The following is a 23,802-nucleotide window of genomic DNA, read 5'->3' as shown; positions in this document are numbered from 1 at the left end:
ATGGTCGCACACGAGCCGGCGAGGTGCCGGTCTTATAAAGAGCTAGGGCCCTCCTCCAATACTGACATACCCCCGGCGTACCACCAATCCACATCCGACACGTCACTCATAACCTGTCAGGATTGTGGCACGCCTCCCTTTATCGGCAGCCAATAAGGTATAGATATGACTACTAGCGTCCCTAGTAACGCTGGAGATCCGAGAAGCGGATCTATTACTCAATAGGGGATAAAATACTCAGAATGGGAGCAGAGCCCTGTACAGAAGACAATGTGCCGGCAATCCAGCACATATCCCCGCGCTATTACCAGATCACAGCGTTCACCGAGTGCACGGCATTGAATCGTCCAATGACACCATGGTTGCGTCCCGTTGTTATAACGACCAGCCGGGCACATACAAATTCCAGTGTAGTTATCAATTGTTAGAGGAGTACATTCATAGCAATGGGCAGGTTTCAGGTAAGTATCACTGCTACTAGTCAATATATAGATGTCAATACTCCAAAGACATATATTAACAATGGGCTAGATGCAACCCTTCACATCGATACGCGTTGTCCTCAATACTTCACACCTACTAGAGTGTACTCATTACTCTATCAAAGTGGTACACATCTATAGTGAAAAGTGAAATCCCATGACTTTCAATGATAATAATGCATCCATCACTCATCCTTTCAATAGTATGATTATAAAAATAGTTCCTATCAAGGACTCCGATTAGCCTCACATCATATATGATGAACGAGATAGGCTCAACCAGACTGTGATTCAGGGGTACAAAGATTTCTAGACGATAACTTAGAGTTCTGGATGACACTACGGTGTCACAGGAAACAGGCATACGAAATTTGTTCATTCAGGCCCAGGGGAGCAATGGTGCGCAGTCGAAAAATCCACTGCGCTTCCTTTTGAAGGATAATTTTATTCATATCACCTCCTCTCATAGTAGGTCTCAAATATTCAATGCCTTGGAATCTGAGAGAGGAACTATCCCCATTATGAAATTCCCATATGTGACGAGATATCGGGGTATCCTCCTTCCTTCTGCAATCCCCTATATGATCCCGGATCCTCCTCCTGAACTCTCTGATGGTTTTTCCGATATACTGAATTCCGCATATACAGGTAATCATATACACAATGCCCTTTGTTCGACAATTGATATAGGTCCTATTCTCAAAAGTTCTTCCCGTACTCATACTCTTGAACGTCGTGCCACATTGAATAGAGGCACACGCCTTACACGATCCACATCTATATGTCCCTTTGAGGTTACTATTAAGCCATGTAGTGGAAGAGTCCTGTCTACCCATGTGGCTATGTACCACATGATCCTTGACATTCCTACCCCTCCTGTACGTAATAAGGGGAGAATGTCCCACCAGTTTTCCAATATCCGGATCAGCCTCTAGAATCCCCCAATAGCGTTGGAGGATTTCTCTTACCTCCGAACTAGCTGAGTCAAACGTTCCAATAACTCTGATGGTATTGTCATCGCTTTGCTTCGGTCTAGGATTCAATAAGTCATCACGATTACAGCCTAGGGCATTCTGATAGGCCCCTCTTAAGATATGCCTCGGGTATCCTCTATTAATGAACCTGTTTTCCAGTTCACCTGCTGATATTTTAAAGTCAGATACAGTGGAGCAGTTTCGTCGTGCCCTCAAGTATTGACCCTTTGGAATTCCCCGTTTTAGGTTCATAGGGTGACAGCTCTCCCATCTAAGCAAACTATTTGTGGCCGTCTCTTTACGAAACATGTTGGTATGAATATTGCCACCCGCGGCCTTGGATATCACTATATCCAGAAATTTTATTTTATTCACACTAATCTCTGATGTGAAGAACAGACCTTTATCATTTACATTAAGTATTGCAACGAATTCCTCAAACTCAACCTGGGTCCCTTTCCATAGTATTAAAATGTCATCAATGAATCTTATCCATAGTATGATATGCGATACCCATTGTTCCATTTTTTCACTAAAGACACACAACTCTTCCCACCAACCCAGGTATAAGTTTGCATACGTGGCTCCCCATCGCCACTCCCCTGAGTTGGTGGTAATATTTCTGGTCAAATAGGAAGAAATTGTGCTCAAGAACAAATTTAAGAAGAGAGATAACAAATTCATTGTGAGCTGCAAATTGAGTTCCTTTCCCCCTAAGAAAGTGTTGAATTGCTAGACATCCCTGATCGTGTGGGATAGAGCTATACAATGCCTCAACATCTAGGGAGGCCAGTAGAACGTCCTGTTCACATCTAATGCCATCCAACTTCCTTAGAGCGTCCATCGTATCCCTAATGTATGACGGGAGTGACTCCACAAATGGTCTTAGAATCCTGTCAATATACAGGCTGGCATTTTGCGATAGACTATTGATGCCGGAGACAATTAGTCTACCCTTTAATGGTTCCAGCCCTTTATGGATTTTTGGCAAACCATAAAAGGTAGCAATTTGGGGAAAATCAATTAACATAAATCTCATCTCCTTATCACTGATAAGATCCAAAGTTTTAGCAGGACCTACAATACCCTTCAATTGGTTTTTGAAGATAGTAGTCGGATCTGACTGTAGCACCCTGTAACACTGTTTGTCCTGTAATATTTTGTGACACATTGCCTTATATTTGATCCGGTCCATGACCACAATATTCCCGACCTTATCGGATGGTTTGATAATAATACTGTCATCATTCTCCAGCGATCTAAGTCCTGCCACTTCCTCTCTGGTTGTATTGAACCGGCCACATTTAGAGTTATCTAATAACCGGAGTTGATCCTCCACTACCTTGACAAACACATTGGTTCGGGGTATTGTCATTGAGGCGCAAATTTACTAGAAGGAACCCTTAGATCCGTGAATGGACCTTTACCTTCCTCCCTTTGGCCTTCTTCCCATAACCCCTCCAATAGTCTGAGATCAGGAAGTTCATCCTCCGTTAGACCTAGCTCAAGACACTTGCGTCTATCATGTGTCCTAAAAAATGTTTTCCATTTTAATTTTCTACCAAATAAATTTAGGTCCTTCACCCATGTGAATAGGTCAAATCTACCTGTTGGGACAAATGATAGACCCCTCTTGAGTATGGCCACCTCATCCTTTGATAAGACACGTGAGGACAGGTTGATAACCTGGGATTCCTCATCCCTACTCGAGCTAGACCTTATAGTTCTCTCCTGTCCCTCAAGAGGTATTCTGAGATGGGGTGGCTTTTGGCTAAAAAACCAGCCCCCCTAGTAGGACCTTTGCCCCTCCCTCTACCTCTTGAATTCCGGCAGTTAACAAAAATTTATAAGGACCACATAAGAGCTTGGTGGGAAATTCAGACACTAGAGACATATATTAAAAATCAAATTGTTCCGAGGGGACTGAGAATCTCTCTAATACCAGCAGCGAGGATTAGATCACCGGAACTCCTGAAAAAGTGGGAAAAGGAGTCCATAGAATCCTCTCTGAGATTTATGAATATTTTATTAGAGGAGGAGAAAAGGTGTATTACTAAAAGTAGTCAAGAACTTAAAGATAGTATAATTTCTGCACAGAGATTCGCAAGTAACCTTGAATATGAGAGGAAAGAAAGTACCTTACAATTGGCAGTAGAGAAATTTACAGGACATATAAAGGAGAGGAAGCACTTTCAATTTGTACGCGACACCCTTGACTTCAAGGAGGGGAGGGTGTTCGATTATAGTGCTAGATTGACAGCACCACATGACCTTGACACTGACATTTCTTCATCAGAGCAAGAATGCTCAAACTCTGAATTAGGTAGAAACCATCAAAGAAGACAAAGAGGTGGGATGGGACAGAACCGTTACCCTACTCGGGTTAATTCAAGAGGTAGAGGGAGGGGCAAAGGTCCTACTAGGGGGGCTGGTTTTTTAGCCAAAAGCCACCCCATCTCAGAATACCTCTTGAGGGACAGGAGAGAACTATAAGGTCTAGCTCGAGTAGGGATGATGAGGAATCCCAGGTTATCAACCTGTCCTCACGTGTCTTATCAAAGGATGAGGTGGCCATACTCAAGAGGGGTCTATCATTTGTCCCAACAGGTAGATTTGACCTATTCACATGGGTGAAGGACCTAAATTTATTTGGTAGAAAATTAAAATGGAAAACATTTTTTAGGACACATGATAGACGCAAGTGTCTTGAGCTAGGTCTAACGGAGGATGAACTTCCTGATCTCAGACTATTGGAGGGGTTATGGGAAGAAGGCCAAAGGGAGGAAGGTAAAGGTCCATTCACGGATCTAAGGGTTCCTTCTAGTAAATTTGCGCCTCAATGACAATACCCCGAACCAATGTGTTTGTCAAGGTAGTGGAGGATCAACTCCGGTTATTAGATAACTCTAAATGTGGCCGGTTCAATACAACCAGAGAGGAAGTGGCAGGACTTAGATCGCTGGAGAATGATGACAGTATTATTATCAAACCATCCGATAAGGTCGGGAATATTGTGGTCATGGACCGGATCAAATATAAGGCAATGTGTCACAAAATATTACAGGACAAACAGTGTTACAGGGTGCTACAGTCAGATCCGACTACTATCTTCAAAAACCAATTGAAGGGTATTGTAGGTCCTGCTAAAACTTTGGATCTTATCAGTGATAAGGAGATGAGATTTATGTTAATTGATTTTCCCCAAATTGCTACCTTTTATGGTTTGCCAAAAATCCATAAAGGGCTGGAACCATTAAAGGGTAGACTAATTGTCTCCGGCATCAATAGTCTATCGCAAAATGCCAGCCTGTATATTGACAGGATTCTAAGACCATTTGTGGAGTCACTCCCGTCATACATCAGGGATACGATGGACGCTCTAAGGAAGTTGGATGGCATTAGATGTGAACAGGACGTTCTACTGGCCTCCCTAGATGTTGAGGCATTGTATAGCTCTATCCCACACGATCAGGGATGTCTAGCAATTCAACACTTTCTTAGGGGGAAAGGAACTCAATTTGCAGCTCACAATGAATTTGTTATCTCTCTTCTTAAATTTGTTCTTGAGCACAATTTCTTCCTATTTGACCAGAAATATTACCACCAACTCAGGGGAGTGGCGATGGGGAGCCACGTATGCGAACTTATACCTGGGTTGGTGGGAAGAGTTGTGTGTCTTTAGTGAAAAAATGGAACAATGGGTATCGCATATCATACTATGGATAAGATTCATTGATGACATTTTAATACTATGGAAAGGGACCCAGGTTGAGTTTGAGGAATTCGTTGCAATACTTAATGTAAATGATAAAGGTCTGTTCTTCACATCAGAGATTAGTGTGAATAAAATAAAATTTCTGGATATAGTGATATCCAAGGCCGCGGGTGGCAATATTCATACCAACATGTTTCGTAAAGAGACGGCCACAAATAGTTTGCTTAGATGGGAGAGCTGTCACCCTATGAACCTAAAACGGGGAATTCCAAAGGGTCAATACTTGAGGGCACGACGAAACTGCTCCACTGTATCTGACTTTAAAATATCAGCAGGTGAACTGGAAAACAGGTTCATTAATAGAGGATACCCGAGGCATATCTTAAGAGGGGCCTATCAGAATGCCCTAGGCTGTAATCGTGATGACTTATTGAATCCTAGACCGAAGCAAAGCGATGACAATACCATCAGAGTTATTGGAACGTTTGACTCAGCTAGTTCGGAGGTAAGAGAAATCCTCCAACGCTATTGGGGGATTCTAGAGGCTGATCCGGATATTGGAAAACTGGTGGGACATTCTCCCCTTATTACGTACAGGAGGGGTAGGAATGTCAAGGATCATGTGGTACATAGCCACATGGGTAGACAGGACTCTTCCACTACATGGCTTAATAGTAACCTCAAAGGGACATATAGATGTGGATCGTGTAAGGCGTGTGCCTCTATTCAATGTGGCACGACGTTCAAGAGTATGAGTACGGGAAGAACTTTTGAGAATAGGACCTATATCAATTGTCGAACAAAGGGCATTGTGTATATGATTACCTGTATATGCGGAATTCAGTATATCGGAAAAACCATCAGAGAGTTCAGGAGGAGGATCCGGGATCATATAGGGGATTGCAGAAGGAAGGAGGATACCCCGATATCTCGTCACATATGGGAATTTCATAATGGGTATAGTTCCTCTCTTAGATTCCAAGGCATTGAATATTTGAGACCTACTATGAGAGGAGGTGATATGAATAAAATTATCCTTCAAAAGGAAGCGCAGTGGATTTTTCGACTGCGCACCATTGCTCCCCTGGGCCTGAATGAACAAATTTCGTATGCCTGTTTCCTGTGACACCGTAGTGTCATCCAGAACTCTAAGTTATCGTCTAGAAATCTTTGTACCCCTGAATCACAGTCTGGTTGAGCCTATCTCGTTCATCATATATGATGTGAGGCTAATCGGAGTCCTTGATAGGAACTATTTTTATAATCATACTATTGAAAGGATGAGTGATGGATGCATTATTATCATTGAAAGTCATGGGATTTCACTTTTCACTATAGATGTGTACCACTTTGATAGAGTAATGAGTACACTCTAGTAGGTGTGAAGTATTGAGGACAACGCGTATCGATGTGAAGGGTTGCATCTAGCCCATTGTTAATATATGTCTTTGGAGTATTGACATCTATATATTGACGAGTAGCAGTGATACTTACCTGAAACCTGCCCATTGCTATGAATGTACTCCTCTAACAATTGATAACTACACTGGAATTTGTATGTGCCCGGCTGGTCGTTATAACAACGGGACGCAACCATGGTGTCATTGGACGATTCAATGCCGTGCACTCGGTGAACGCTGTGATCTGGTAATAGCGCGGGGATATGTGCTGGATTGCCGGCACATTGTCTTCTGTACAGGGCTCTGCTCCCATTCTGAGTATTTTATCCCCTATTGAGTAATAGATCCGCTTCTCGGATCTCCAGCGTTACTAGGCACGCTAGTAGTCATATCTATACCTTATTGGCTGCCGATAAAGGGAGGCGTGCCACAATCCTGACAGGTTATGAGTGACGTGTCGGATGTGGATTGGTGGTACGCCGGGGGCATGTCAGTATTGGAGGAGGGCCCTAGCTCTTTATAAGACCGGCACCTCGCCGGCTCGTGTGCGACCATTATATCTTGATCGTGCTCGAGCCGGGAGGTTCATGAATGCACACAACCGTGCGATCCGGCAGCTATACTAAATACTATCGTGTAACACTAATAATCCCTGATGATGTTCCACCAGTAACGGTGGTTCTGAAACGCGTAGGATTAACGATATAGCATAATAACTAACAATTAAACATTTAGTGAATTCTGGTCAGTGATCTTGCAACAGGGTGCTTGTTACCGAATATTGGAGGTCTTGACCTTATTGCTGACCACATCATTATACGTGGCTTTAAGAGCCGGACTAGCGCAGTAGAGCGCAAGGTGTAGCGTGGTACGGCGCTATTACTAATCAATCATTAGGGTTCAGCGAATATATAATAATAGGAGAGACTGGTCTGTGGGTGGATAGTATCTTTTGCCTTCTAGGCTATGTCTCTGCTGCTGACCATTTGATTGAGCCTGTTATTTTGGCTTTAAGGGCCCATTTTAAGACATATCTAAATAAACTTATTTTAATCGTTCAGCTCAGGCAGTAATATTTACAATTTAACGGAACGAAAACCTAGTTATCAGAGTGAGAATACTATATCAATTTATTCAAGTTTATGGGTGGTATACTGTGTGGAGGAAAGTTATGGGGGCGTAATACTCTGGAGGACAGCTATAGGGTCATTATATTGTGTGGAGGGCACTTATGGGGGTCAGTATACTGTTTGGAGGGCAGTTATAGGGGCATTCTACTGTGTGGAGGCAGCTATAGGCATTATACTGTGTGGAGGGCAGCTATAGGGGCATTATACTGTGGGGAGGGAAGCTATAGGGGCATTATGATGTGTGGGGAGCACTATGGGGCAATATACTGTGTCGGGGCAGTATCGTGGTATATTATATACAATAGTATACAGCAGGCTCAGGGGATAAAAAATTATTCAATGACTTAGCATGCAAATAGAGTGCATGACATGCAAAAAGGGGTGTGGCCTAAATAATTGTTCATTAATCGAGATTACGTGTTCAGTTAATCGTGAGTTTGATTTAGGTCATAATCGCTCTACCGTACATATATATACGTATATATGCATTATATGTATGGAATAGAGTTGCATACATCGAGGCTGTGCTGCGTATATGTGGTGTGGATATGGCCTAAGAGATTCTATATTGAACCTACGATTATTTCAAATCGTGTCTAAAGAACAACTCCATTTACAATTGATAATCGCATCCGTTGTACTAGTAAACATTCCCAGTGGGCAAAAAAAAATTGTGTGTTTGGATAGATGTATTGATTATTTTTTTATTCTGAATTTCACATGGACCAAGTAATCCAAAAAATTTGTTTGGAACAAGCTGATAGTCCTAAGAACCGCTCGTCCCCATACATAACCCATCATTGTGCCTTGTGAAAGGACCCTTAGTGGCTACCTTATGTATAAAAACTTCTCAACCTTTGACTGCTACTGCCTATCTTTACATTGGCACAATATAGGCAATATCATGCCCTGTTATTTCACAGTTCTAATTTATGAGACTAACTCCACAGGTTAACCAGTAGGGACCAAGAACTGCCTCCTAGAAGTGACTCCTAACACTGACCTTGACTGTCAATGGTGAACTAAGGCACATGAATGGATAGCGTTGTTTTTCCTGAATGTTAGACAGGTTGGCATGTGTATGGTCTTCTTCAGAGGTCGGATAAGAAGTATGATGAAGCAATCAAATGTTATAGAAATGCTCTTAAACTGGACAAGGACAATTTGCAGATCCTGCGGGACCTGTCATTATTACAGATACAGATGAGAGACTTAGAAGGATATCGGGTAAGTGTGTCCTTACAGGACATCGAAAGCACAATTAGGCGTCCAAATTTTCCATAAAATTTATGCCATTTCGGTTATTTACACGGTCTAATAGTCTGTACGAAGACTTTTTAGTGGTCGAATCACTACAATTTTTGGCACATGTAAATTGCACTGGTGAACCAGAGGTATTATATGTTATCTTTTTTGGATTCTGGGCAAATTTGCTGATAATTTATATATATATCCAGTTTTGTGGGTACACCAATCACCCTCTATATTCAGAAATTCATGCTACATAGTAATGTAAGGCCGGGTCCACACCGGCAGATTTTACAAATCTCAATCTCACGCTGCAGACTTTTCTGAGCAATTTTAGATTTATGCTAATTAGTTTCTTAATGACCAAATGGGTGTGTTTTTACTTTTGACCAAGTGGGCGTTGTACAGAGGAGTGTATGAGGCTGACCAATCAGCCTCATACACTTCTCTCCACAACGCCCACTTGGTCAAAAGTAAAACCACGCCCAGTTGGGCATTAAGAAACTAATTAGCATAAATGTAAAATTGCTCAGAAATTATAGTTTTTCAAAATAAAAACCACTGTTCTCTACATTACAGCACCGATCAGATTATGTAGGAGATAGGGCACTTATAATCTGGTGACAGAGTCTCTTTAAGGCAGAAGATTCGGCCTCCTGTGGTCTCAGCATAATGTCGCTGTTCAGTAAAACCACTACTCAGAACAGCACTTTGAATGCTGAAATGTCTCCTATGTAATCAGTTTGTTTTTTTTAAATTATTTTTTTTTTTTTGCTCAAAAAACGCTGCAGCCAATACTTACTTTAAGGCCTGTAGCAAAATATGGAACGGTCTACATTTTAAGCGTTTGGGTCTGTTGCGTTTTTGTACAGTTTTCAGTGGTGTTTTTTAAAAAGACAGCATGCTCTAGGTACGGCGTTTTTTCCGGTGTTTAATTTTTTATAGGCTTCTCTATAGGACTTAAAAAAGGCCAGGAAAAACGCCTGTACAAAATGACGCTAAAGTAAAAAACGCCACCAAAAACGCATTTTGAAAAACGGTTAAAACGCATGGTGGTTTTTACATGCTTTTTAAAACGTTGAAAAAAACATGTTTGTGAAGGAGGCCTAACGCCTCATGCACACGACAGAGTGCGCCAACCGAGTCCCGTCCGTGACATGTTCTAGCTTTCCTCAGATCGGCCACTCGGATAATTTTTCGCGGACCCGATTCACCCACTAAAGTGAATGGGTCCGTGAAGACTATCGGGTGCCACTCGGATGCCGTGAAAAACAGCCCGAGTGTCACCACGATCGTGTGCATGAGGCGTAAGTGTTGAAATGTTTATCTGTATATGCGTTTACACCGGTGTACCGGTGGATTTCTCTGTAAACCAGAATATGTATCTGATGTGCACTCCTCTACCACTCCATACCACCAATGCCATGTTCGTTCTTGTAATATAATGATTAGAAATCTTGTCTTTGGTACTTCTTACTTCCATACATCAGTGTATTTAAATACTTGGAAGATCTCCTTCTACTATTATGGTATATAGAGCTTGTTGCCTTCATTGGGTGAGTCCTTCACAGTCTTCGGCCCCATGCAAACGACGGTGTCCGTAATCACAGGCACGGCTGGCCGCGGACAGCCACCTGCATTTGCGGACTGTGCTCCCATATAAAGTTTGGCTCCAGAATGTGGTCAGCCTTAGGAAGTCTTAGAAACCGTATGTAAATAGTTATCGTATGTACTAAATATAGTTTGTTTTGTTTTTCTTATAATAGGAAACCAAATATCAGCTTCTTCAGCTGCGTCCAATGCAAAGAGCATCATGGATTGGCTATGCCATAGCATACCATTTACTAAAAGACTATGAAATGGCCTTAAAATTGCTGGAGGAATTCAGGAAAACTCAGCAGGTAAAAGTGAAACTAGTGTTACCTGTATTGGCAGTGGTTTATTTCTTCTAAGCTTTCAAACTAGAAGGTGTCATGCACACGACCGCAGTTTTGCGGACGTATACCATCCAATTGTGGATAGTATGGAATGCATGCTTTCCTATGAACCAATGCACACGGCTGTAAAATAAATAGGACACGTCATTATACGGTCCGCATTTGCGGTCCGGGCTCATTGAAATCCAATCACGTCTTCTGTGTGCACAGTTCGTGATTGCGGACAGCCCACGGATGACACTCCGTGGGCCGTCCGTGCATTAATCACGTACCGTAGACACCGATATGGCCGTGTGCAGAAGGCCAAAGAGAAATATAATTCGTTTAACCCTTTCAAGACCAAGCTATTTTTGGCCTTCAGGACCAGACCCATTTTTTCAAATCTGACGTGTCACTTTATGTGGTAATAACTCTGGAATGCTTTTACCTATCCAAGCGATTATGAGATTGTTTTCTCGTGACATATTGTACTTTAGGTTAGTGAAAAAATTTGGTCGATAAATTTATTGCTTATTTGTGAAAAACACCAAGATTTAGAGAAAATTTGAAGAAATTATGATTTTTCTAATTTTAAATGTATCTGCTTGTAAAACAGATAGTAATACCACACAAAATAGTTACTAGTTAACATTTCCCATATGTATACTTTATGTTTGCATAGTTTTTTGAACATCCTTTTATTTTTCTAGGACGTTACAAGGCTTAGAACTTTAGCAGCAATTTCTCATATTTTTAAGAACATTTGAAAAGGCTATTTTTTTCATGGACCAGTTCAGTTCTGAAGTGGTTTTGAGGGCCTTATATATTAGAAACCCCCATAAAACACCCCATTTTGAAAACTGCACCCCTCAAAGTATTCAAAACAGCATTCAGAAAGTGTTTCAACCCTTTAGGCGTTTCACAGGAATTGAAGGAAAGTAGAGGTGAAATTTACAAATGTTATTTTTTTTGCTGAAATTCATTTGTAATACATTTTTTTTCTGTACCACAGAAGGTTTTACCTCAGAAACGCAACTCAATATTTATTGCCCAGATTCTGCAGTTTTTAGAAATATCCCACATGTGGCCCTAGTGCGCTAATGGACTGAAACACAGGCCTCAGAAGCAAAGGAGCACCTAGAGGATTTTGGGGCCTCCATTTTTTTAGAATATATTTTAGACACCATGTCAGGTTTGAAGAGGTCTTGTGGTGCCAAAACAGTGGAAACCCCCAAAAGTGACCCCATTTTTGAAACTACACCCGTCAGGGAATTTATCTAGGGGTATAGTTAGCATTTTGACCCCACAGGTTTTCTGCTAAATTTATTCGAATTAGTCTGTGAAAATGAAAATCTACTTTTATTGTGGAAAAACGTAGAATTTTCGAATTTTTGCAAGGAATAAAGGAGAAAAAGCACCCCAAAACTTGTAAAGCTACTTCTCCCGATTACGGAAATACCCCACATGTGGTAATAAACTGCTGCTTGGACCCACGGCAGTGCTCAGAAGGGAAGGAGCGCCATTTGGATTTTGGAGCACTGATTTTACTGGAATATTTTTTGGTGCCGTGTCGTGTTTGCAATGCCCTGGAGGGACCTAAACAGGGGAAACCCCCCAAAAGTGACTCAATTTTGGAAACTATGCCCCTCAAGGAATTTTTCTAGTGGTATAGTTGGCATTTTGACCCCACAGGTTTTTTGCTGAATTTATTAGAATTAGTCTGTGAAGATGAAAATAGACTTTTTTTCTGAAAAAACATAGAATTTTCTAATTTTTATAAGGAATAAAGGAGAAAAAGCACCTCAACATTTGTAAAGCAATTTCCCCGGATTACGGCAATACCCCATATGTGGTAATAAACTGCTGTTTGGACCCACGGCAGGGCTCAGAGGGGACAGAGCACCATTTGGATTTTGCAGCTCAGATTTTGCTGAATTGTTTTCTGGGGGCCATGTCGCATTTGCAGAGTCCCTGAAGTACCAGTACAGTAGAAATTCCCCAGGTGTGATCCCATTTTGGAGACTATACCTATCAAAGAATTAAATTAGAGTTGTAGTGAGCATTTTGATCCCTCAGGTGTTTTACAGATTTTATTGGAATTGGGCCGTGAAAATGAAAAAATTTTTTTTTTCAATAACCTATAGATTTAGCACATAATTTTTCATTTACAGAAGCAATACAGGAGAAAAGACACCCCAAAATGTGTGACAAAATTTCTCCTGAATAGGGAAGTACCCCATATGTGGTTGTAAACTGCTATTTGGACTTACAGCAAGAGTCTAAAGGGAAAAAGCGCAATTTCGTTTTTGGAGTGGAGATTTTACAAAATTTGTTTTTTACTCCATGTTGCATTGCGCTGAGGTACCAGTACAGTGAAAACCCCCGAAAAGTGATCCCATTTGGGAAACTACACCCCTCAAGGAATTCATCTAGAAGTGCAGTGAGCATTTTAACCCCAAAGGTTTTGTAGAAATTAGTGCACAGTGGATGTTGCAGATTTAAAATTGCCATTTTCCACATATATGCTATTTCAGTGCCCAATGTGTTGTGCCCAGCTTGTACCCCCGTAGACACACACCCCATAAATTATTGTTAAGCGGTTCTCCAGAGTACAGTAATACCCCATATGTGGTCATTAACTACTGTTTTGGCACACTGCCAGGCCCAGAAGGAGCTCCATTTGGCTTTTGGAGCGCAGATTTTGCTTGGTAGTAGTTTTGTTTAGTGTTTTACTGGTTTGTTTCAGCTTATAATATGGGGGCATATGTAAGCTGGGCGGAGTGTATCAGGGTATATGTTAGCTGGGCGGAGTGCATCAGGGTATATGTAATCTGGGCGGAGTGCATCAGGGTATATGTAATCTGGGCGGAGTGCATCAGGGTATATGTAAGCTGTGCGGAGTACATCAGGATATATGTAAACTGGGCGGAGTACATCAGGGTATATGTAAGCTGTGGGGAGTACATCAGGGTATATGTAAGCTGTGGGGAGTACATCAGGGTATATGTAATCTGTGCGGAGTACATCAGGGTATATGTAAGCTGTGGGGAGTACATCAGGGTATATGTAAGCTGTGCGGGTACATCAGGCTATATATGTAAGCTGTGAGGAGTACATCAGGGTATATGTAAGCTGTGCGGAGTACATCAGGATATATGTAAACTGGGCGGAGTACATCAGGGTATATGTAAGCTGTGGGGAGTACATCAGGGTATATGTAAGCTGTGGGGAGTACATCAGGGTATATGTAAGCTGTGGGGAGTACATCAGGATATATGTAAGCTGTGGGGAGTACATCAGGGTATATGCAAGCTGTGGGGAGTACATCAGGGTATATGTAAGCTGTGCGGAGTGCACCAGGGAATATGTAATATGTGAGGAGTACATCAGGGTATATGTAAGCTGGGCGGAGAACATCAGGGTATATGTAAGCTGTGGGGAGTGCATCAGGGCATATGTAAGCTGGGCGGAGTGCAACAGGGAATATGTAATATGTGAGGAGTACATCAGGGTATATGTAAGCTATGTGGAGTACATCAGGGTATATGTAAGCTGTGGGGAGTGCATCAGGGTATATGTAATCTGTGCGGAGTACACCAGGGTATATGTAATCTGTGCGGAGTACATCAGGGTATATGTAATCTGTGAGGAGTACATCAGGGTATATGTAAGCTATGTGGAGTACATCAGGGTATATGTAAGCTGGGCGGAGTGCAACAGGTGGATGATGTAATAATGGGGAAAATGAATAATAAAATGATCCATGGATAGTGATGTACGCTTTCAATCAATCCTTCATGCACAGGCTGGATTTTTGGGTGTAGGAGTCGCACTTCTAAAGGGTGTCCGTGGTATTGTACAAAATATCCGCACTCCAGTATTGCCTAATCTTTGACTTCTTCACTAGCCCCATATGTAGCACAGACCCCAAAATGTCATCGTTTTCGCTGCATTTACAGGGTCTACAAATGGGGGCTGCAAATGATGACGTGGGGTTTTAGGTGAAGATCTGCTGCACATATAAATCAGTCTGGGCCGTCGTTTTGCATTATTGCGTTCCAAGAGTCATAACTTTTTATTTTTCCGTTGACGAGCTCTGTGAGTGCTTGATTTTCATGTGATGAGCTGTAGTTTTATTAGTATAATTTTGGGGTAAATGTGATCAGTTTTTATTCAATTTTTTGGGGGGTGAGGAGACCAAAAAACAGAAATTCTCTCGCTGTTTTTTTTAAATCAATTTTTACCGGCGTTCTCTGTGCATAAACAACATGTTTACTTTATTCTGCGGTTCGATACGATTATGTCAATACCAAATTTATATAGTTTTTATATGTTTTACTACTTTTACACAATAAAAACCCTTTTTCTAAATAAAATGTTTTAGTGTCACCATGTCCTGAGAGCCATAAATGTTTTATTTTTATGTCGACGGAGCTTTGTGAGGGCTTGTTTTTTGCGTGACACACTGTAGTTTTTATTGGTACCATGTTTGGGTACATGCGACTTTTTGATCACTTTTTATTCCATTTTATTGGAAACAACGTGACCAAAAAAGGAAATTCTGCCATTGTTTTTTATTGTATTTTTTTTTACGGTGTTCACCGTGCGGGATAAATAATATTATATTTTTATAGGTCACGCCGATTTGAACGTGGCGATACCTATTATGTCTAGTTTTTGTCTTTTTTTTCCATTTTTTTCTAATTATAAAGGACTTGATCAGGGACACAAGATGATTATTGTTTTTATTACATAAAACTTTTATTTATTTATTTATCTAAAACTTTTTTTAACCTTTTTTTTTACTTTTTATTTTACACATACTAGGGGACTGGAAGATCTGATCCTCTGATCCCCTGTACAATACACTGCACTACTTCTGTATGTACTGACGTAGTGCAGTGTATTATAACTGTCATTTTATAACTGACAGTTGAGCCTATTACGCCCTGCCTCGGGCTGGACCTAATAGGCTCCCGTACCTGGCAACCAGGAAGCCATTGCTAGGCTTCCTGGTTGCCATTGCAACCATCAGAACCCCGCGATTTTTCGCGGTGGGCCAACGGGGTACAGAGGGAGCCCCCTCCCTCTGTATCAATCACTTAAATGCCGCTGTCGCTATTGACAGCGGCATTTGAGGGGTTAAATGGCGGCGATCGGACATAACAGTGATCGCCGCCGTTGCAGCGGGATGTCAGCTGTATATTACAGCCGACACCCGCTGAGGATGAAACGCGCACAGCTCCTGTGCCTGCTTCATCCTCAGGGCGTTACTGTACGCCCATTTGCGGGAACGAGCCGCTAAAAAGGACGTACAGTAACGCCCATTTGCGGGAAGGGGTTAAAGAGGCTCTGTCACCAGATTCTCAAATCCCTATCTCCTATAGCATGTGATCGGCGCTGCAATGTAGATAACAGTAACGTGTTTTTTTTTTTAAAAACGTTTATTTTTGGCCAAGTTATGAGCTATTTTATATATATATATATATATATATATATATATATATATATATATATATGCAAATGAGCTTTGAAATGGACAACTGGGCGTGTTTTTATTCGTATGTCCAACTGGGCGTGTATTGTGTTTTTAACTGGGCGTGTTTACTTGTTTTACTAACTGGGTGTTGTGAATAGAAGTGTATGATGCTGACGAATCAGTGACCAATCAGCATCATGCACTCCTCTCCATTCATTTACACAGCACATAGTGTTCTTACTAGAACGATGTGCAGCCACATACACAAGTGTCCTGATAATGAATACACATGACCTCCAGCCTGGACGTCGTGTACTCAGAATCCTGACACTTCTGAATCTTTTCTGTGAGATTCCAGCAAGCCACGCGCAATCTCGTGAGATTAAGAGGTAAACGAGATTTCGTTTCCCTTGCTGTAAATCTCACAGAAAAGATTCAGAAGTGTCAGGATTCTGAGTACACGACGTCCAGGCTGGAGGTCATGTATATTCATTATCAGGACACTTGCGTATGTGGCTGCACATCGTTCTAGTAAGAACACTGTGCTGTGTAAATGAATGGAGAGGAGTGCATGATGCTGACTGGTCACTGATTGGTCAGCGTCATACACTTCTATTCACAACACCCAGTTAGTAAAACAAGTAAACACGCCCAGTTAAAAACACAATACACGCCCAGTTGGACATACGAATAAAAACACACCCAGTTGTCCATTTCAAAGCTTATTTGCATATATATAAAATTGCTCATAACTTGGCCAAAAATGAACGTTTTTCAAAAAAAAAACACGTTACTGTTATCTACATTGCAGCGCCGATCACATGCAATAGGAGATAGGGATTTGAGAATCTGGTGACAGAGCCTCTTTAATCTGACGTAGCTGAATGCTCTGTTGGATACTACATTGATATCTCACCAAACAGACCAATGAGCTTTGTCTCCCCCCTCCCCCCCCCCATTCTCATTTTACTATGTAAGGATTTGTATTTCACCTATCTGGTAGGATCACGATTACTGTGCAGTTAGGATAACAATAAGCTGATAGTTGATAATAAAAACAAAATCCGAAATCAATAGCGGTCTTATAATTGGTTTAAAAAATGTAGTCCAGCCAACCTAAAAGAGAGCTTATATTAACCCTTTCAGGACCAAGCTCATTTTGGCCTTCAGGACCAGCCCTATTTTATCAAATCTGACATGTGTCACTTTATGTGGTAATAACTCTGGAATGCTTATACCTATCCAAGCGATTCCGAGATTGTTTTCTCGTGACATATTGTACTTTATGTTAGTGAAAAAAATTGGTCGATAAATTTAATATTTATTTGTGAAAAACGCCAAAATTTGGCGAAAATTTGCAAAAAATATGATTTTTCTAAATGTAAATGTATCTGCTTGTAAAACAGATAGTAATACCACCCAAAATAGTTACTATTTAACATTTCCCATATGTCTACTTTATGTTTGCATTGTTTTTTGAACGTCCTTTTTTTTTTCGAGGACGTTACAAGGCTTAGAATTTTAGCAGCAATTTCTCACATTTTCAAGAAAATGTCAAAAGGCTTTTTTTTCAGGGACCAGTTCAATTCTGAAGTGGTTTTGAGGGGCCCATATATTTGAAAACCTTAAAAAACACTTTATTTTAAAAACTGCACCCCTCGAAGTATTTAAAACAGCATTCAGAAAGTGTTTTAACCTTTCAGGCGTTTCACAGGAATTAAAGCAATGTAAAGGTGAAATTTAAAAATTTTATTTTTTTTGCTGAAATTCATTTGTAATACATTTTTTTCTGTAACACAGAAAGTTTTACCAGAGAAACGCAACTCAATATTTATTGCCCAGATTCTGCAGTTTTTATAAATATCCCACATGTGGTCCTAGTGTGGTAATAGACTGAAACACAAACCTCAGAAGCAAAGGGGCAGGTAGAGGATTTTGGGTCCTCCTCCTTTTTATTAGAATATATTTTAGGTACCATATCAGGTGTAAAGAGGTCTTGTGGTGCCAAAACAGTGGAAATCCCCCAAAAGTGACCCCATTTTGGAAACTACACACCTCAAGGAATGTATCTAGAGCTATAGTTAGCATTTTGACCCCACAGTTTTTTTGTTAAATTTATTTGAATTAGCCTGTAAAAATGAAAATTATTTTTTTTCCTGAAAAAACATAGAATTTTCTAATTTTTACAAGGAATAAAGGAGAAAAAACACCCCAATATTTATAAAGCAATTTCCCCTGATTATGGCAATACCCCATATGTGGTAATAAACTGCTGTATAGACCCACGGCAGGTCTCAGAGGGGTAGGAGCACCATTTGGATTTTGGAGCACAGATTTTGCTGGAATGGTTTTCAGTGCCATGTCGCGTTTGTAACGGACTGGAGGGACCAAAACAGTTGAAACCCCCCAAAAGTGACCCCATTTTGGAAACTACACCCCTCAAGGAATGTATCTAGGGCTATAGTTAGCATTTTGACCCCACAGTTTTTTTGCTAAATTTATTTGAATTAGTCTGTAAAAATTAAAATTATTTTTTTTCCTGAAAAAACATAGAATTTTCTAATTTTTACAAGGAATAAAGGAGAAAAAACACCCCAATATTTATAAAGCAATTTCCCCTGATTATGGCAATACCCCATATGTGGTAATAAACTGCTGTATAGACCCACGGCAGGTCTCAGAAGGGTAGGAGCACCATTTGGATTTTGGAGTGCAGATTTTGCTGGAATGGTTTTCAGTGCCGTGTCGCGTTTGTAACGGACTGGAGGGACCAAAACAGTGGAAACCCCCCAAACGTGACCCCATTTTGGAAACTACACCCCTCAAGGAATATATTGAGTGGTATAGTGAGCATTTTGACCCCACAGATTTTTGCAGAATTTAGTGTAATTAGGTCATGGAAATGAAAATCTACGGTTTTTTTCAAGTAAAATTAAGTTTTACCTCAGATTAAAATAGGTAAATAACTAATTTTTTGTACCAGGTATAGGATTTTCTTGATACCTGGTATGGCTGTAGAACCTGATCAGCAAGGTCTACTCCCCCCATGTATTTGTTGTAATCAATGATTGACACAGGCTTTTGGGTAGTAGAACCTCGTTCTACAACATCCATTGTTGCATCAGTGTGGATCGAGCTGAGGATAAAAATATCCTTTTTGTCTTTGTATTTTAGGGCAAGCAGCTCTCCGCTGCGAACACCGCCTGATTGCCCCTTTTTGTACTTTTCATTCACCAATGATTGTGGAAACTCCTGGCGGTTTTTACGAATGGTCCCACAAGCCCCTGTGTTCTGTTCGACCAAACTTTTAAAAAGGGGTATGCTTGTGTAGTAGTTGTCCACATACAGGTTATGGCCCTTTTCTAGAAATGGGGTTATAAGTTCCCAAACAATTTTTCCACTTGTCCCTATATAGGGGGGGCATCCTGGTGGGTTTAGTTGGCTATCTTTTCCCTCATAAATGCGAAAAGCTGATGTATACCCTGTTGAACTCTCGCACATTTTATAGAGCTTTATTACAAACCTTGCTCTTTTAGATGGAATGAATTGTTTGAAGTGCAGTCTCCCTTTGAATTTTACTAGGGACTCATCAATGGAAATGTTTTGCGTGGGGGTGTAAATTAATAAAAATGTGTCTGACAACGCTTTGATGATGGGCCTGATTTTGTAGAGTCGGTCATAATCTGTGGCACTTCTAGGGAGGCACTGACTGTTATCGTTGAAATGCCAAAATCTCATGAGCATTTCATAATGGGCTCTAGGAAGAATGGCAGAAAAGGCAGGGGTGGTTAGAACGGGACGGCTGGACCAGTAAGATCGAATGCTCGGTTTTTTAACAAGCCCCATCGCAAATGTGAGGCCTATAAATTTCTTCATTTCATCAATATCTGTTGGCCTCCATGAATTTTGCCTGGCATAATATGAACGGGGATTCTGAGAGATGAATTGGGAAGCATATAAATTAGTTTGGAAAACAATATGTTCCAGCAAATCATTTGTTAGAAATAAGTAAAAAAAATTAATTGGACCAAAACCTTCCACCTCCACATTTGTACCTGGGGTGGCATTAAAGTCAGGGATGAATGGCGCACCAGAATTTGAAGCCTCCCATCTAGTAAATGCTACATCTAGTGGCAAACTCTCTTGTAGGTTGGCATGCGCTTCGCTAAAATGAGGCATGTCACTTGTACTGGGCATCGTGCCCTGATTTGGAGATGTTTCTCCAACAGCCCTCTCTACCTGTCCTGTACTGGTCCTTGTATTTTTTGGCGATGAACCTGAATGACTGCTAGACTCAGAGCTGTCACTTTCGCTAACAGCAAAACCCTCAAAATAGTCTTCGCCATCTGACAAGACACTATCTTCACTGTCAGAGCATAAAAGGGCATACGCCTCCTCTGCAGAATAAAATTGACGGGCCATTTTATTACGTTTATATTTTTATACGTAAAGGTATATAAACGTAAATGGTATGAAGTTCGTTAATTTAATTAGAACAAATTAATTGACTGGCACAGCACTTCCTATCAAATTGATTACGTATATAACTTATACTACCCTAACCGTCACCCTAAATTATTACCAACTATACCGTAATAATTATTATTACTAACTACCCTAATACTAAAACCTAGCACTATACCCTAACCCTATATCCTACCTAACAAGGCAGATTAATGGGATTGGGGGAAATTGTTATGTGGTGTGTTTTTTCACTGTGTCTTAGGGTATGTGCACACACACTAATTACTTCCGTAATTTACGGACGTATTTCGGCCGCAAGTACCGGACCGAACACAGTGCAGGGAGCCGGGCTCCAAGCATCATACTTATGTACGATGCTAGGAGTCCCTGCCTCGCTGCAGGACAACTGTCACGTACTGAAAACATGATTACAGTACGGGACAGTTGTCCGGCAGCGATGCAGGGACTCCTAGCGTCGTACATAACTATGATGCTAGGAGCCCAGCTCCCTGCACTGAGTTCGGTCCGGAACTTGCGGCCGAAATACGTCCGTAAATTACGGACGTAATTAGTGTGTGTGCACATACCCTTATACTCTGATATTCACAGATCTGACACTGTCTCTCCTCAGTTTGCTCTCTGACAGAGCAGCAGGGGAGAGACAGTGTTTATATATAGTTGGTCCCAGGGAAAGTTTGTTGCTGCAACAAACTTTCCCTGCGATGGCCATGATTTGTTACCATGACCAGGACCTGAACCAATCAGGTCCCGATCGTGTCTCCAGGACCAGAGGCACTGTCTCTCCTCTGTCGGAACAGCAGAGGGGAGACAGTGTAGGTTACAGGGAAAGTTTGTTGCTACAACAAACTTTCCCTGCGATGGCCATGATTTGTTACCATGACCAGGACCTGAACCAATCAGGTCCAGATCATGTCTCCAGGAGCAGAAGCACTGTCTCTCCTCTGTTTGCTCTCTGACGGAACAGCAGAGGGGAGACAGTGTAGGTTACAGGGAAAGTTTGTTGCTACAACAAACTTTCCCTGCGATGGCCATGATTTGTTACCATGACCAGGACCTGAACCTATCAGGTCCCGATCATGTTTACAGGAGCAGAGGCACTGTCTCTCCTCTGTTTGCTCTCTGATAGAACAGCAGAGGGGAGACAGTGTAAGTTACGTGGGAAAGTTTGTTGCTACAACAAACTTTCCCTGCAATGGCCATGATTGGTTATCATGACCATCACATGAACGGGACCTGAACCAATCAGGTCCCGATCATGTCTCCGGGACTAGAGGCACTGTCTCTCCTCTGTTTGCTCTCTGATAGAACAGCAGAGGGGAGACAGTGTAGGTTACGACGGAAAGTTTGTTGATACAACAAACTTTCCCTGCGATGGTCATGATTGATTATCATGACCATCACATGTTCGGGACCTGAATAAATCAGGTCCCGATCATGTCTCTGGGACCAGAGGCAGATGACAGCAGCGAGATCCGGGTGTCAGCGCTATTCTGAGACACCCAGATCTCGCTTTTAACATCCACCGTGAATTCACGTCGGCACTGCACAGAGCCCAGCAAGTGCCGACGTGAATTTACTGTGGGCGGTCGGGAAGCGGTTAAGAAGCTTTTCCATATAAGAATCAACACATATTCTCATACACGTGATCACAAATACTTGTTTGGGATGGTTGGCCTGTATTTTATTATTGGGCCCAGGTGCTATTTTCAAAGCATAGGCTATTACTATAGAAAAGAAGACAAAGTGCTACTTAAGAATGACTTTGCACCAGTTTTATGGCATTAAAAAGTAGCAAGTTTATAGCGCACACCATATTTGTGCAGTAATTTGCAACTTTTTGCGGTTTTGACCATGCCCATGACAGTTTTTAAGATGAGCTGGGCTTAGCGGGAAGGGGAGTGGCCACCCACGGTCTGACAGATGTACTATAATTTAGCCAGAAACTGGCGTAAGTTACAGTGCAAATTTACGCTAGCTTATAGCTTGGTAGACTTCACTTTGTGGAGCTCCGGCACCCCAAAAATTGAAAACAAATTTATTAAGATGTGTGCACCTCTTAATAAATTTGTTGTGTCTTACTCCAGTGGGCTTCAGTCTAAGGCTGGCGTATAAAACGCCAGTCTTAGTAAATCTGGGCCATAAACCACAATTTATAAATTTTTATATATGCATCAGTATACAATTTATTGCTGATCCTATTGTAACAGATATTGTCTTTTTTTTTTTTTTAGGTACCACCAAATAAAATAGACTATGAATATAGTGAATTAATCCTCTACCAGAACCAGGTGATGAGAGAAGCAAACCTTTTCCAAGAGTCCTTGGATCACATTGATGCTTATGAGAAACAAATCTGTGACAAGCTTCAGGTGGAAGAAATCAAAGGTGTTTATTAATGAATATCCTGTGTTTGGGGCGTATGGCTGTTTTAAGGGGTTTTTCATAGACCATGATAAAATAGTGTCTTCAAAACAATGTCAGGGGCCATCATTGTAGTAGGGCTTTTATGTCTAGTCCATATGGTTTGATGTTGTGTGATTGCCCCAAATGCAACGTTTGCCATCATTTTCATCCAAGAATGCGACAAGAGGCAGACGTGTGTGTGTGTGTGTGTGTGTGTGTGTGTGTGGATATATATAGATATATACATCTATCTATCTATCTATCTATCTATCTATCTATCCACAAAGATGCAGTACTTGCACTTCAGTCGTTACACTCAGGTGATTTATCTATGTCAGGCCTCATGCACACGACCGTAAAAACTCCCGTTATTACGGGTCGTAATTACGACCCGTAATAACTGGCTCATAGACTTCTATTGGCGACGGGTGCCTTCCCGTTTTCTTACGGGAAGGTGCCCGTGCTGTTGAAAAAGATAGAACATGTCCTATTTCAGGCCGTAATAACGGCACGGACAGTCCATAGAAGTCTATGGAGCTCTCGTAATGACGGGTGGCTACATGTGTGCAC

General features: G+C 41.3%; 1 protein-coding gene across 1 annotated transcript in view; it reads left to right on the top strand.

Annotated features, from left to right (window-relative positions):
• Positions 1-23,802, top strand: part of NAA16 (N-alpha-acetyltransferase 16, NatA auxiliary subunit) — a 65,647-nt gene that overhangs the window by 6,612 nt on the left and 35,233 nt on the right. The window contains exons 4-6 of the mRNA XM_075852290.1: positions 8,771-8,928; positions 10,716-10,850; positions 23,061-23,214. Of these exons, the coding sequence (XP_075708405.1) occupies positions 8,771-8,928; positions 10,716-10,850; positions 23,061-23,214 (447 nt within the window). The remainder of the gene's footprint in view (positions 1-8,770; positions 8,929-10,715; positions 10,851-23,060; positions 23,215-23,802) is intronic.

This window comes from Rhinoderma darwinii, chromosome 2 (assembly GCF_050947455.1).
Source record: "Rhinoderma darwinii isolate aRhiDar2 chromosome 2, aRhiDar2.hap1, whole genome shotgun sequence".
NCBI lineage: Eukaryota > Metazoa > Chordata > Amphibia > Anura > Rhinodermatidae > Rhinoderma > Rhinoderma darwinii.
This window is presented reverse-complemented; position numbering and strand designations above follow the sequence as displayed.